The sequence below is a fragment of the Neodiprion lecontei genome, chromosome 1, assembly GCF_021901455.1.
Source record: "Neodiprion lecontei isolate iyNeoLeco1 chromosome 1, iyNeoLeco1.1, whole genome shotgun sequence".
NCBI lineage: Eukaryota > Metazoa > Arthropoda > Insecta > Hymenoptera > Diprionidae > Neodiprion > Neodiprion lecontei.
The window spans coordinates 13,373,672-13,385,093 of NC_060260.1; the positions used below are offsets into that span (position 1 = coordinate 13,373,672).

An 11,422-nucleotide genomic window follows, 5' to 3' on the forward strand; every position below is an offset into this window, starting at 1 on the left:
TCATTGGCAGGAAATGTGCTGTATAGGTACGTCCAGTTAGTGCATAAACCAAGTGATATTATACATACATACATGTGTGTCTTACTTGACAATCTTCGAGAGTACAAAAATTCTCAGACGTACACAATCTTGCAAGGCTACCGGAATTTTCAAGTTGGATGAAACGAAATTTTGTTACCGCATTAAGATAGTTGATAAATGGTATAAATATTTAACTCGTACGCAGCTTCGCCCTGCGAACGACCGACAGTTCTCCCAGTTTCATCGTCCCCTGATATAGCCGCCGAGTTTCAGTTGCTCCATAAACGTGTTTGGGACAGCTTCGTGCGGAACTATCTGACTGCGGACTAAAACCAGTGCGGTGGCTGCACGCTTAGATATTTCAAAACTTTTTTTTACATTCTTTTTTTCTTCTCTTCCTTTGATTCCAACGTCCAAACGCCGGAAGGTGTTGGCTCTTTGCCAAACGGTAAGGAAATGAACGTGAGATGACTGAACGTTGGATGCGTTCTAGTATTTCACACCGTCAGAATCACCGCGATAGCAAGAGCGAACGGTTCTTCGATTTCAATTAGCGCAATTAATATTATGCAATGATTCGCGCGCGGAATGAATGATCTGTAAAATCGGTAGAAAAATGTACTAACGGAAGAGTAGAACGAAAAAAAAAGAGAAAGAAAAGTAAAGAGAGAGAGAGAGAGAGAGAGAGAGAGAGAGAGTAGGAACAAAGTAATGATCAGTAAGAAATCTATTGTACACGGTGTCTTCGACGTGTTTGACAACGGCTTACACCTATTACCAGTTTACGATCATTATTGACTGTATGTAACGACGCACGTATTGTACGAACTAATGTTTGTGTGAGGCTATTTAAAACTATTACTCTTCAAACTTCGACTCCGATATAAACAATATGTCGGACAGCGAGGATGCAGGAAGTGATGGGAGCCAACAACGATTGCACCGTCCGAGTCTCTCGAGAAAAATGCGGAGGAGCATCAGGAAGGTCAAGAAAAGCATCCAAAAAATGACAGGTGGGCAATTCGAATTGTTTTTTTACGTATAGTTTCGTAGATCTGATGTATGCGTGGGAATCGTTAAACTTCCGTGATACAATTGATCGCTGCGTTTTTCACCCCGAAATAAGAATTTCAGTATACAGCTCGATCTCTTTGCGAATAATACTTCGTATAACGCGAGAATGTTTTACGTACGCAAACTACCCGTCTCTTTGACGATCGAGGGAGTTTGCGAACGCGCATGCGTGAAGTGCTGAAAAGACCACGTTTTAAGTCCTAGGCGCGTGCGCTGTTGCGAACAAGTTTGACGTTACGCAACCCTAACCTCAATTTCGTGCTTCGTGACAAAACGGGTAACGTACTCTTGTGTTATATAAAGAATCGTGTGTAACATGGAGGGCAACGGTCTTTTTGTCTCGCGTATTTGCAGCATTCAACTTCGGCTCGTATGCGTGCTCAAATTTCATAAAAATCATAAAATTATTTTCACCTGGGTTCCTGGTTTAGTAAGATAACAAATGTTAGTTTTTTCAAGAGACTCTCTTATTGAGAGAAAATGACAAGGTCAGTCTTAGGACGTAAGCCTGAATTTCGCTAGGAATTTCTCTGCTCTGTAATAAGTTTTATTCGTGAGTGAGATGCGACATCTAGCGGTAGTTCAAAAATAGAATTTCATACTTTGTCATACGTATTCGTAAACTTATCGATTTAAATTGACTTCTAAAATTGTCGATTATCACAATTTTTCGTAAAAATTTGTACTGTTTTATGAGAATTCACGGAGTTTACGAAAAGTTGTACTTTTCGACATTTCGAATTACAAGCGTAGATATATCGTCATAGATTTGTTCTGCTCAATCGTGATAAAGTATTTCATGTAATTACGATTTTAGTTTTTGCACAGACTTTCATATTTCTAGATTCAGTGCGAATTTGAGGCTCAGATTTTCTCAGATCGTCGTAGTTTTAGTCTGCTCAATCGAAAGAAACTGTTCCGTTCAACTGCGGTGGTACTTTTTCACAGATTTTCTGTTTTATTTTCTCGAAATGTAAGCGCAACTATTTCTCATAATTTCAATTGTAGATCTTCATGGATATTCATACTTTTCTACCAAAATCTACGCGAAACTATTACGCTTTACGGAAGTTGCATATTTTCGTGAACTTACGTTAGACGTTGTTAATTTGCACAGTGATTCATGGAGAGTCTTAGTTTCATATGAAAAAAAGTACGATTCTTGATGAATTTTTATTCGCCCTTTTTCTTAGTTTCTCATAGAAATGATTTTCACCAGGGCTGCGACTCATACTGCAAGCTTAAGCTCGGTACTAAAGACCGAATTTGCCTCCACGTTACAAAATATACTAAATTGTAACTTACAAATGCAGCGAGACGAAAAATTTTGCAATTTCCACCCAATAACGGGCAGCTGAGAAGCGACGATGCTATTAGCTGCCGTTCGGCTGGTTCGATTCCGATTCAAATAGATTCGTATATTTCGCGGGAGAGCGTGTGCATCGCAATCGAGCTTCTCGTTTCTGAGACTAAATTTAGCACTCGATCGGGTATCGAAAGACGCGAAATGTTTTCATCTAAAAATAATGCAACTGAATTTACAAACCGCGATAAGCCTAACCTTAGAAGAATTAAGAGTCAATCTCGACGTATGATGAGGGCGAAATATGCTGATCGATAGCCTGAGTGGTTCAGCGCAGTTTCGCAAACTCTAATTCCTCGCTTAAACTGATTACGTTTTTTCTGGCTAATACATCGATCATCCTCAACGACCGTGGGAGAATGTTTGAATACACGTTTCAAATATGATTACACTGTAAATCATCACATCAGTTTTCTGGACAAGGAATGTTACACACGCATATATTATACATACTATATATCCGCGTGCAATAGCGATCTTCGTAACGTTGGAATTACGTGTAAACTGTCGGGAAAAAACGTATTTTTATACGTCGGCTTGTGTATACCTACGCGGCGCTAGTTTTCTCGGCAGCAAAATTTACATCACGTGTCTAGGAAAAAATTTATTACACACCCATCTTCGAGCCACACGATCTTTCCATCATATACGTACGGATGCACGTCAAATACAGGCATTATATGTATGTGGTTAGTATTAAAGTTCGGATGCAAACAATCGCATCGAGCGAAGCTTAAAAAGATTTCACGCTATCACGTTTTGGAGCTTATAATGCAGTATTTTATAGAGAGCATTTTTCCATCACGTTAATATAAGACTCATTGTCAGCCTCTCTGATGAGCATGATAATTTCAAGAAGAAAATTTTAATACGTACAATTTTTAAAACCTCAACTCGAAGCTCGTTCACAAATAAATTGAATTAGAAATTTATGTCGTGGTTGATGAAATTGACCCTCGTACAAAGGGCGCACACAGTTTTTCTTTTTTTCTCTCTCTTCTTTTTTTTTTTTAAATTCCTATTGATTTAACTGAAGTTGATTTTACAGCACTCATTTTACTTGATGCAATTTGTTGAATAGATTTTAATCAGCATTTTCCAGTAATTGCGATTTGTTGTTATTCTATTTTGATTGAATGAGTTTTGTTTACTGAGAAACGTTCAGCTTTAGTTGGAGACATTTACTACAGTGTCATGATATATAGTTACGGCTTGTCATCTTAGCAAGTTTCATTCAACTTCTGATTTATTTTCGGCGAGGCTGCTTGCACCCTGTGAAAAAATGTATACAGATATGCGGTAATAGCATAAATCAGTCTGTGCAACAACAGGTTTATCGTTTCAATTCCGGGAAATAATTACGCACAGTTACGTGATAAACAAGAAATAGTGAAATCGATAGGGCGATGCCTTGCCAGTTTGTTTATCGCACGTCTTTATACTTTGCAACCTCGGAAGTATAACATGATTGTGAAAAATTTATGGTTGTGGTAAACGTAAAAGTTAGCAACATTATACACGTGTATTGTAATCGCTTTTACGGTTACCACACCATAAATTTTCCTCGACAATGTGCAACTTTCATGCCAGTATATACGCGCGTCATTCAACGATCTTATGTGGCATTTGAGAATCGAGTTTACTCGACTGTAATCGATTTCACGTTATATTTTCTACAATAATAGCTCGATGAACTGTCGCATGCGCATCTCGCAGTGATAGTACGGTAGATTTTGTGCATGAATAAAATCGGCAACGATACTTCGGATTACAAAAAAAAAAAAGACCACGTGATCCCTTGCACAATATTACTCGCGAGGTTTTGGTTTGCATCTACTATCTTTCCGAAAAATTATTACATCAGATATTACGCAAAAACTATCAAGCAATATTTGAAAAGCTAACAAAAATGTACGCAATCAAAGTGCATAGCGAGATAAGAATACTGTAACTGCTCCCAGCAACTATTTAAGCAACATTCAACCCTCTTGTATTCCCACTGAATGAAAAGGAATTTTCTGAAAATTTCACTTCTCTAGCCTAATTATTTCCCGAGTAATCGTAAAATTTTTATTTTCAGTTTTTACTTTTTTAACTGGGATATTTGTATAGTCTTATGCTGTTTTTTTTTTTTCTTTTCTTTTAATACTTGTCGACAAAAATGATCAAACAAACCGTTTTTAAAATATTTCGGAGCACAACTCGATTTTTACTAAAGAAAAAAAGTTGAAAATGGCCGTTTCACGTATTTCTCTCCAAGTACAATTATAAAACTTTCAAGGAATACTGGTTTTTTAAGTGCCTTCACTCGCAATTTTTTTTAATTTCCCAAAGTTTGTGGAAATTTCATTCTTAGGCAAAAACAGAGTTATAAACTACGATTTGCCCTATTTGATCAAGGTCCAACACCACCTTTTTGATAAAAGGTTTCATCATTGAATGTTCGAAATAATAAAACTCTGGTGTTTTTATCCGGTTCTAACGTTGTTGAACTGGTTTTGCGTACTGACCAAATCCCCATAAATTTTTTGACAAACATTCAAGACATCTCACTTTGTAGTATATCGTTATAACGTGCAAATGTAATTGGTGACGACCATTCGTCGTATCGTAGTTACGAAAATCAATTTTTATTCACTTCGCAGACAAGTATTTGTAAACTTGTTCTTGTCCAATCTCTGAAGATCTTTATGATGAACGAAATGATCGGTCCAATAACATCAAAAACGGATCAGAAAGACCAAAGTTTAATTTTTTCCGTCAAATAATCTTTATGTCAAATTCATGTCGGTTACAAAGCAGCGACGTCGTATCATCCACGTGCTCTGTAATTGGTGGAGATTATATTGCTCGAGATCTTTTAAACCGTTCTCTTCTCTTTTCCAAACTTATGATTTAGACGATTCAGTCGATTCATCCTTAAGCCTTTGAGTCATTGTGGTAAGTATTCGTACCACCTATTTTATATCCATCTTTTCAATATTTAGAGAATTTTTCAACATATTTCTTTACGGTTTTTTGCTATTTTTGATAGTATACTAATAGGTTTTCAGTATTCGAGAGGAATTATTGCGATATAGTGTAAATTATTATTGTTACAAACAAATTGATTGAAAAAATTGTGACAATTTAAGAAATAATTCGTTTCGGAGAATGTGACCCTTTTATACGTACACATGTTTTACATAAGTATAGGTTTCTGGAGTCGCTGATTATGAATTTGAAATTGGAGTTAGAAAAAAATCAAAATGGCGGATCCAATATGGCGGTCGAAAATTTCAAATTCGATCAAATCCGGAGAAAAACTTCTGTCCAGGAGTTTCTGGAGTCGGTGATTAAGAACCTGATATCAGATTTTGAAAATTCAGACGAATTCAATCAGCGACGCCGAAAACCCCCGTATAAAGTTTTTTGACCGTAATCGATCAAATTTGAAATTTTCGTGCAACTTATTGGATTCACTATCTGGAATTTTCAAAATCTGATTTCAGATTTGCAATCAGTGACCCCGAAAACCCTTGCGTAGAGTATTTGGTTGGATTCGATTGAATTAAAAATTTTCCTCCTTCATGTCGGATTCACCATCTTGAATTTCTTAAATTCCATTTCAGATTCGTCATCAGCAACCTCAAACATCATGGAATACTATCTTGTTATAAAAGTTGACTTAGCATAACGATGCGTGACTCAAAGGGTTAAATTGCACAAAAGTATAATACCGTTATCGGGTCAAATCAGAACCACCATTACTCTATCGTCTTGAGAAACATGTAAACCTTTCCAATTCACCGAAACGGTGAGAAAATGCCAACTTAATCGTAGTGGCTTGCAGTGGACGATGGCGAGGAGGAAACCAAGCCAATCCATGTGGTACCGGAACGATTGGCAGCCCTGTCGATCCGCACTGGTTTTTCAAGGAATGAGATCTGCAAGATTTACAGGGCTTTCAAGCAGCATTGTCCGGGCGGTGCTGCGACCCCAAACGACCTAAGGCCGGCTTACGCGAAGCTTTTTCCACTTGGAGATTCCACTAAGTACGCTCAAGTAGTATTCAACACCTTCGATACGAACAAAGACGGTCTCGTGAGCTTCGGCGACTTTTTGACTGGCCTGTCTCTGATCGTGAAAGGAACCGCCGAGGAGAAGTTGTCCTGGATTTTCGGGTTCGTTCACCGCATATTCTATTCAACTAATCTTATTTTGAGTACCACGTGCTGGGTGCTTAAGCGTGACTCTTTAACGACTGGTATTGCGATCCGATGTTGGTTCATTTTTTTTACGTTACAGATTGTACGACATGAACGGCGATGGTCACATAACGAGGCACGAAATGTTGTTCATAGTATCGGCGATTTACGAGATGGTGCGAACAAGTCAAACTATACAACGCGCGGTGAACAGACACGTTGATAGACTTTTTGAGAAAATGGATCTGAACAAGGATGGCGTGATATCTCGGGAGGAGTTTATGACGTCATGTATGAATGTACGTTATTACAAGCAGAGTTGCAGTAACTTTCCATCAAAATCAAAAACAAACTCGTATTATTATCTATCCATGGATCACCGACATTTATATCGAACTCAATTATCTCACGTGTATAATCGTTTCAGGACCAAAGTATATGCACGCAGCTGACGGTCTTCGACGATCTTTGGTAACATCATCGATGAGACGTTTGTTTAATATGCAATAATGTACTCGATTCTCGTTTGCAGATTGCTATAAAATATATTTATTCACTTAACACCGGGTTTACAACCTGGATACTGCACGTATAAATATTAGATACATAATATACTAGAATTGATGCTGTAACATTAACCACAGTGCACTGTCACGTACATTATACGTTTCTCCGTTAACGTGCAAATTGCATTGGAATGTTCAGTGACAGAATTTTTATTCTATGAAACGTTTTCAATATTATTTTTAATATTGAAGTATGATTGTAAAACTGGTTGATTAAAGTACTTCAACGCCAAACTCGTAATATGCAATTTTCCTACAACCACAGCACTCATCGCGAACTTACGTCAGTTTCGGTGATAAAAACATTTGCCCGAAAATGTACAAGCTGTACACAAAACTATTCAGCGCTTCGAATGATACAGTTTTTTCAGTTCTCTGAGCACGGATTACAGAAGGCCGGGTGTATATAGTTTCAGTTACAAGTAAAAACCAATGAGCTTTATTGCATTTCTCTGCTGTGTAATCAGAGCAATCGTTTCTGAAGAATGTAAAATACGCAGGCTAAGAAAAATGCAAATGCTAGAACTAGCAACGCTTTATCGGTAAGTTCGCGCCGACCGTATTTTCCCAGGAGCTTTCCAGACTGCACAATTACCTGCTGCTGATGTTCAAGCTCATCTTTCGTCCCGGTCACTTTCTCCGACGACGTAACTGCAAGGAAATACATGACAATGTGTAATTAATACGCTAATGTGTAAATACCAGTAATTTCCACACTATACGTTTTACCTACATAAATGTGATTTTACAGGTTCGAGTTCGTAACGTTAGTACAAAAAAATATTTTCGAAAAATCCTTATTTCGCAAGTTTACAATGATTAAAAATACGGCCAATACTATAAATAACATAAATTTAAAGATAAACGTATCAGTTTACAACTACGACCTCTTACAGGGACAAGATAATTTTTAACAAGCAAAATATAATTTTTCATATTTCACTATTTCGTTACGTTAACGTTACGCAAAAATTATTTGCGTTGATTTTTCTGATGAATACTGTTTCCGTTGCGAAAATAAATAAATTGTCAACCTCCTACACCGCAAATTCAATCTATTTTCTATCGTAAAGGTTCTCTAAAGATGGGAACGGAGCAAATAATAGTCCAAAAGTGGAAAATTGAATACAACGGTCTTTGTATCGATCGACGATACGGTAAAGCTTGAAGCGTCGGCTGAAACTTTAGATTTCCTCAATACATTGTATTTATTACATTGTTGAAGTTATTCATCGTCTGGTAATCTAGTAAATACTTATTTTATTCAGATATACAGGGTGTTTTCAAGTAAACGGTGCAGTATGTTGGGTTGCCTACTACCGAGGGGAACGAATATCGGTAAAACAGACCTGCCGACTCGCTATCACTTTAGTCAAATCAAGTCATATAATCACTTTAACGTGGCTTCGGAAGGCGATCACTGACCGCTTCGGCATAGGTTACAAACCACGGAACAACTGCTTGGCCAAATCCACACAACTTGGCAATATGGGCAGTTCCAGCTCACTCGCGAGGACTTTAAACGTGCTACCTACCGATGACTCGTACCGATATTTGTTCCCCTCAGCGACAAGCAACTCAACATACTCCGCCGTTTACTTGGAAATACTCTGTATATGTATATCAGATTATGCAATAAAAATACGCACTGAATTATTTCTTACGGAAAATGAATGCAACAATAAACCATTTCTAGATTGGCTTCTTGTATTTGAATTTCAGATCACATATTGGCTTTTTGAAAATATTATTTAATTGCAGAACATCTTTTTGATGAACAACGAACGCAATTACGAAATTGTTATAAAGAAATAATGATGCCAGTAATAAAATAATAATGTTGCGCTGATTACAGAGTAATTTTAACGTGTGTGTATATATATATACACATATTGTATATATATATATGTATAGAATACCTAGTTTACCTTGCGAGTCTCATCCAAAATATTGGTAAAAAAATGTTGGTTATAAGTTTTTAATTACAAATTTTTGTCAAGCTGACTGAATCCTGTGATAAAACTAACGTATATCAGAGAATAAGGGGTGAAATATAAGGTATAAAGTACGTACTTAGGGTGTCTAAGGTGTAAGCGCTTTTTTGAGTGGTTTCCGCCAGATGCCTAGAGATGCCTAACAACTTGTCGGTAACGCCGCCTGACATATTTATCAGTGCTTGTTTATCTCGCCGTTTTCGTAATGCACTCTGATGTCCGTCGGGCATCCCCAATAATTCATCCTTAGCCATTCTGTCGATAACACAGGCACTGACAACATTAGCGTTTCGAAAGGCGGCTAAGGTAATAGTCAACTGACTTTTATGACTCTCTATTTCTGAATAAATCTCCAATTTCCGTTTATCGCTGCGTTCTTGGAACGCTAAGCTCTCCAAACGCTCAATACTTGATCGCAGGGCCGCTATTTTTGCTCTGCCTTTTGCATTTAGCTCGTTCAATAACTCTGTCGATTCGGTGCAATTTTGAATATCCTGAAATCAGGTAGTTGCGATTGGATACATATGAATAGTTAAATCAACTACGTTGAATTAGTTTCATGCAAAATATATTATTAATTAGATAGATAATTTAATAAGGATAGAATTCGATTAAGCTGGAAACGATTAATCAATAAAGCAATTAATTGAAAGAGCATATTAAGTGATTAATGGAGAAAATGATAATAATCGAAGTTTACAATTAATTGATGAATCGCACAGTCCTGATAACGCGGGTTAACGTGTATGTATGTATGTATGGTAAGATGTACGGGCCGGTATATTAATAAAAAATTTAAGGGGGGGGGGGGGGGGGGGAGGGTCGCCCATCCTGCAAATGTATCTATGAGAAGTAATGGGCGTCGAAATTTGCCAATCTTAGTTTGAATACTTCAAATTAATGTAATATCATACGTTATAGCCCTTCCTTGAAAACATAAAATTGATTTTGATCGGTTATTCAACTCTTTAACAATTTGCATCTGCATTGGTCATAATGCAGAAGTTGCATAAATTTTTTACATTTTATATTTTAGTAGTCGAGGGAAAATAATTCGACAGCTTATTTTTGTTGTCCATTTGAAGAAAAGTTAAAGCAATTTCAACAAGTTGGAAAAGGGTACGGTGAGAAATCATCCTTACTCAAGTACACAATATCGGTAGACATGTATCAAAGAAATGGAACTAAATTGCGCATAACTTTCGCAATTATCGTTTTTGGTGGAAAATAACCGACTCGTCCATGGAATTATCAATGGAAATTACAATGCTGATCAAATCGGTAATGATAGGAAACTTCTGTACCGATCAAGTCTACGAGTCAAACTTGTTCTGTGACATGTGCTACCCTACCCGTCAAATTCTCCGTTTTTTAAAGTACCAGTACGGCCACCAGCTCTTCAAAATTCGTATTCCACCATTTTCGCATATAATTCAAGTAAAATTTTTTCAACGCTGATGGAGTTACCTGAATAATAGCTTTCACTTGTAGATTGTTATTGACAATTTCCTGTCGCACCAAGTCCAGCAAATGTTCCTCAGAATTCATCATGTAAATTATGTACGGCGAATGACTCAAAAAATTAATTCACTCGTTACCAGGTGACAGATATCCGGAAATTTCTCAGCAGATTTACCGGAAAAATTCATAAGCCCCGATGATTATAAGATTTTAAGAACCGGCACAAGTACGGAACTCTTCACACCACCTCTCTATATCCTAGAGATTTTCAACGTTTGAGGTTGTGTTACACTGACAAAAACAAAAACGGTGCTACATAAATTTCGAGCTAGCAGAATACAACTTTGCTCTTCTAGTTCCGATGAGTTAGCATTGGCGTTACATGTCACTCCTGCCTGCAGTGCCATCTGGGAAAAATTTGACTAACGAAAACTATTTGCTTACCCATTAACGCGTCAAGAATTCTGCAATACCGACACTTGTTAGATTCACGATAAAATGTCTCGGGAACTAGCGCCCTCTCGATAATTTTAATGTAACGTCTGCAGTCATTGCGTTCATAGGATTCGCCAAGTTTGAAATTCATTCCGTCGAATCCTAATTAATTATTGATCCTAGTCAAATTCATGATCACTATCATTTGCTTTCATTTTCAGCACGCTATCATAAAAAGTTAAAGGCATGATGTAACTTTGCTTGGTTTCACCTGCATAGATTTATCGTCTTTTCGTAGCAATGAAGTAAGCACCATACAAA

General features: G+C 37.2%; 2 protein-coding genes across 3 annotated transcripts; one reads left to right on the forward strand and one right to left on the reverse strand.

Annotated features, from left to right (window-relative positions):
* The first annotated feature begins 249 nt into the window (after nucleotides 1–249).
* Nucleotides 250–7,212, forward strand: LOC107217740 (Kv channel-interacting protein 4). 2 transcript variants are annotated; one of them, XR_006902986.1, is made up of 4 exons: nucleotides 250–1,034; nucleotides 6,281–6,621; nucleotides 6,746–6,944; nucleotides 7,073–7,212. XR_006902986.1 is itself a non-coding variant. In XM_015655381.2 (4 exons), exons 1-4 carry the CDS (start codon nucleotides 914–916, stop codon nucleotides 7,118–7,120), a joined length of 699 nt encoding a protein of 232 aa, XP_015510867.1. In that variant the 5' UTR covers nucleotides 250–913; the 3' UTR covers nucleotides 7,121–7,212. The 2 variants fall into 2 exon arrangements, 1 of the variants encoding a protein (XP_015510867.1); XM_015655381.2 differs by having other exon boundaries at nucleotides 6,291–6,621.
* LOC107217739 (vesicle transport protein SEC20) lies at nucleotides 7,171–11,019 on the reverse strand. Its single transcript, XM_015655380.2, has 3 exons — nucleotides 10,673–11,019; nucleotides 9,285–9,699; nucleotides 7,171–7,862 (listed from the first exon to the last, which is right to left on the reverse strand). Exons 1-3 carry the CDS (start codon nucleotides 10,754–10,756, stop codon nucleotides 7,675–7,677), a joined length of 687 nt encoding a protein of 228 aa, XP_015510866.1. The 5' UTR covers nucleotides 10,757–11,019; the 3' UTR covers nucleotides 7,171–7,674.
* Between the last annotated feature and the right edge of the window lie 403 nt (nucleotides 11,020–11,422).

Bases quoted from the DNA above. Each gene is read 5' to 3' on its own strand.
- LOC107217739 (XM_015655380.2), bottom strand. From the start codon at position 10,756: ATGATGAATTCTGAGGAACATTTGCTGGACTTGGTGCGACAGGAAATT. The intron at 9,700-10,672 runs GTAACTCCATCA...ACCTGATTTCAG, and splicing joins AAGTGAAAGCTATTATTCAG to GATATTCAAAATTGCACCGA. The intron at 7,863-9,284 runs GTACGTACTTTA...ATTTCCTTGCAG, and splicing joins TTACACCTTAGACACCCTAA to TTACGTCGTCGGAGAAAGTG.
- LOC107217740 (XM_015655381.2), top strand. From the start codon at position 914: ATGTCGGACAGCGAGGATGCAGGAAGTGATGGGAGCCAACAACGATTG. The intron at 6,622-6,745 runs GTTCGTTCACCG...TTTACGTTACAG, and splicing joins AAGTTGTCCTGGATTTTCGG to ATTGTACGACATGAACGGCG. The intron at 6,945-7,072 runs GTACGTTATTAC...TAATCGTTTCAG, and splicing joins TTATGACGTCATGTATGAAT to GACCAAAGTATATGCACGCA.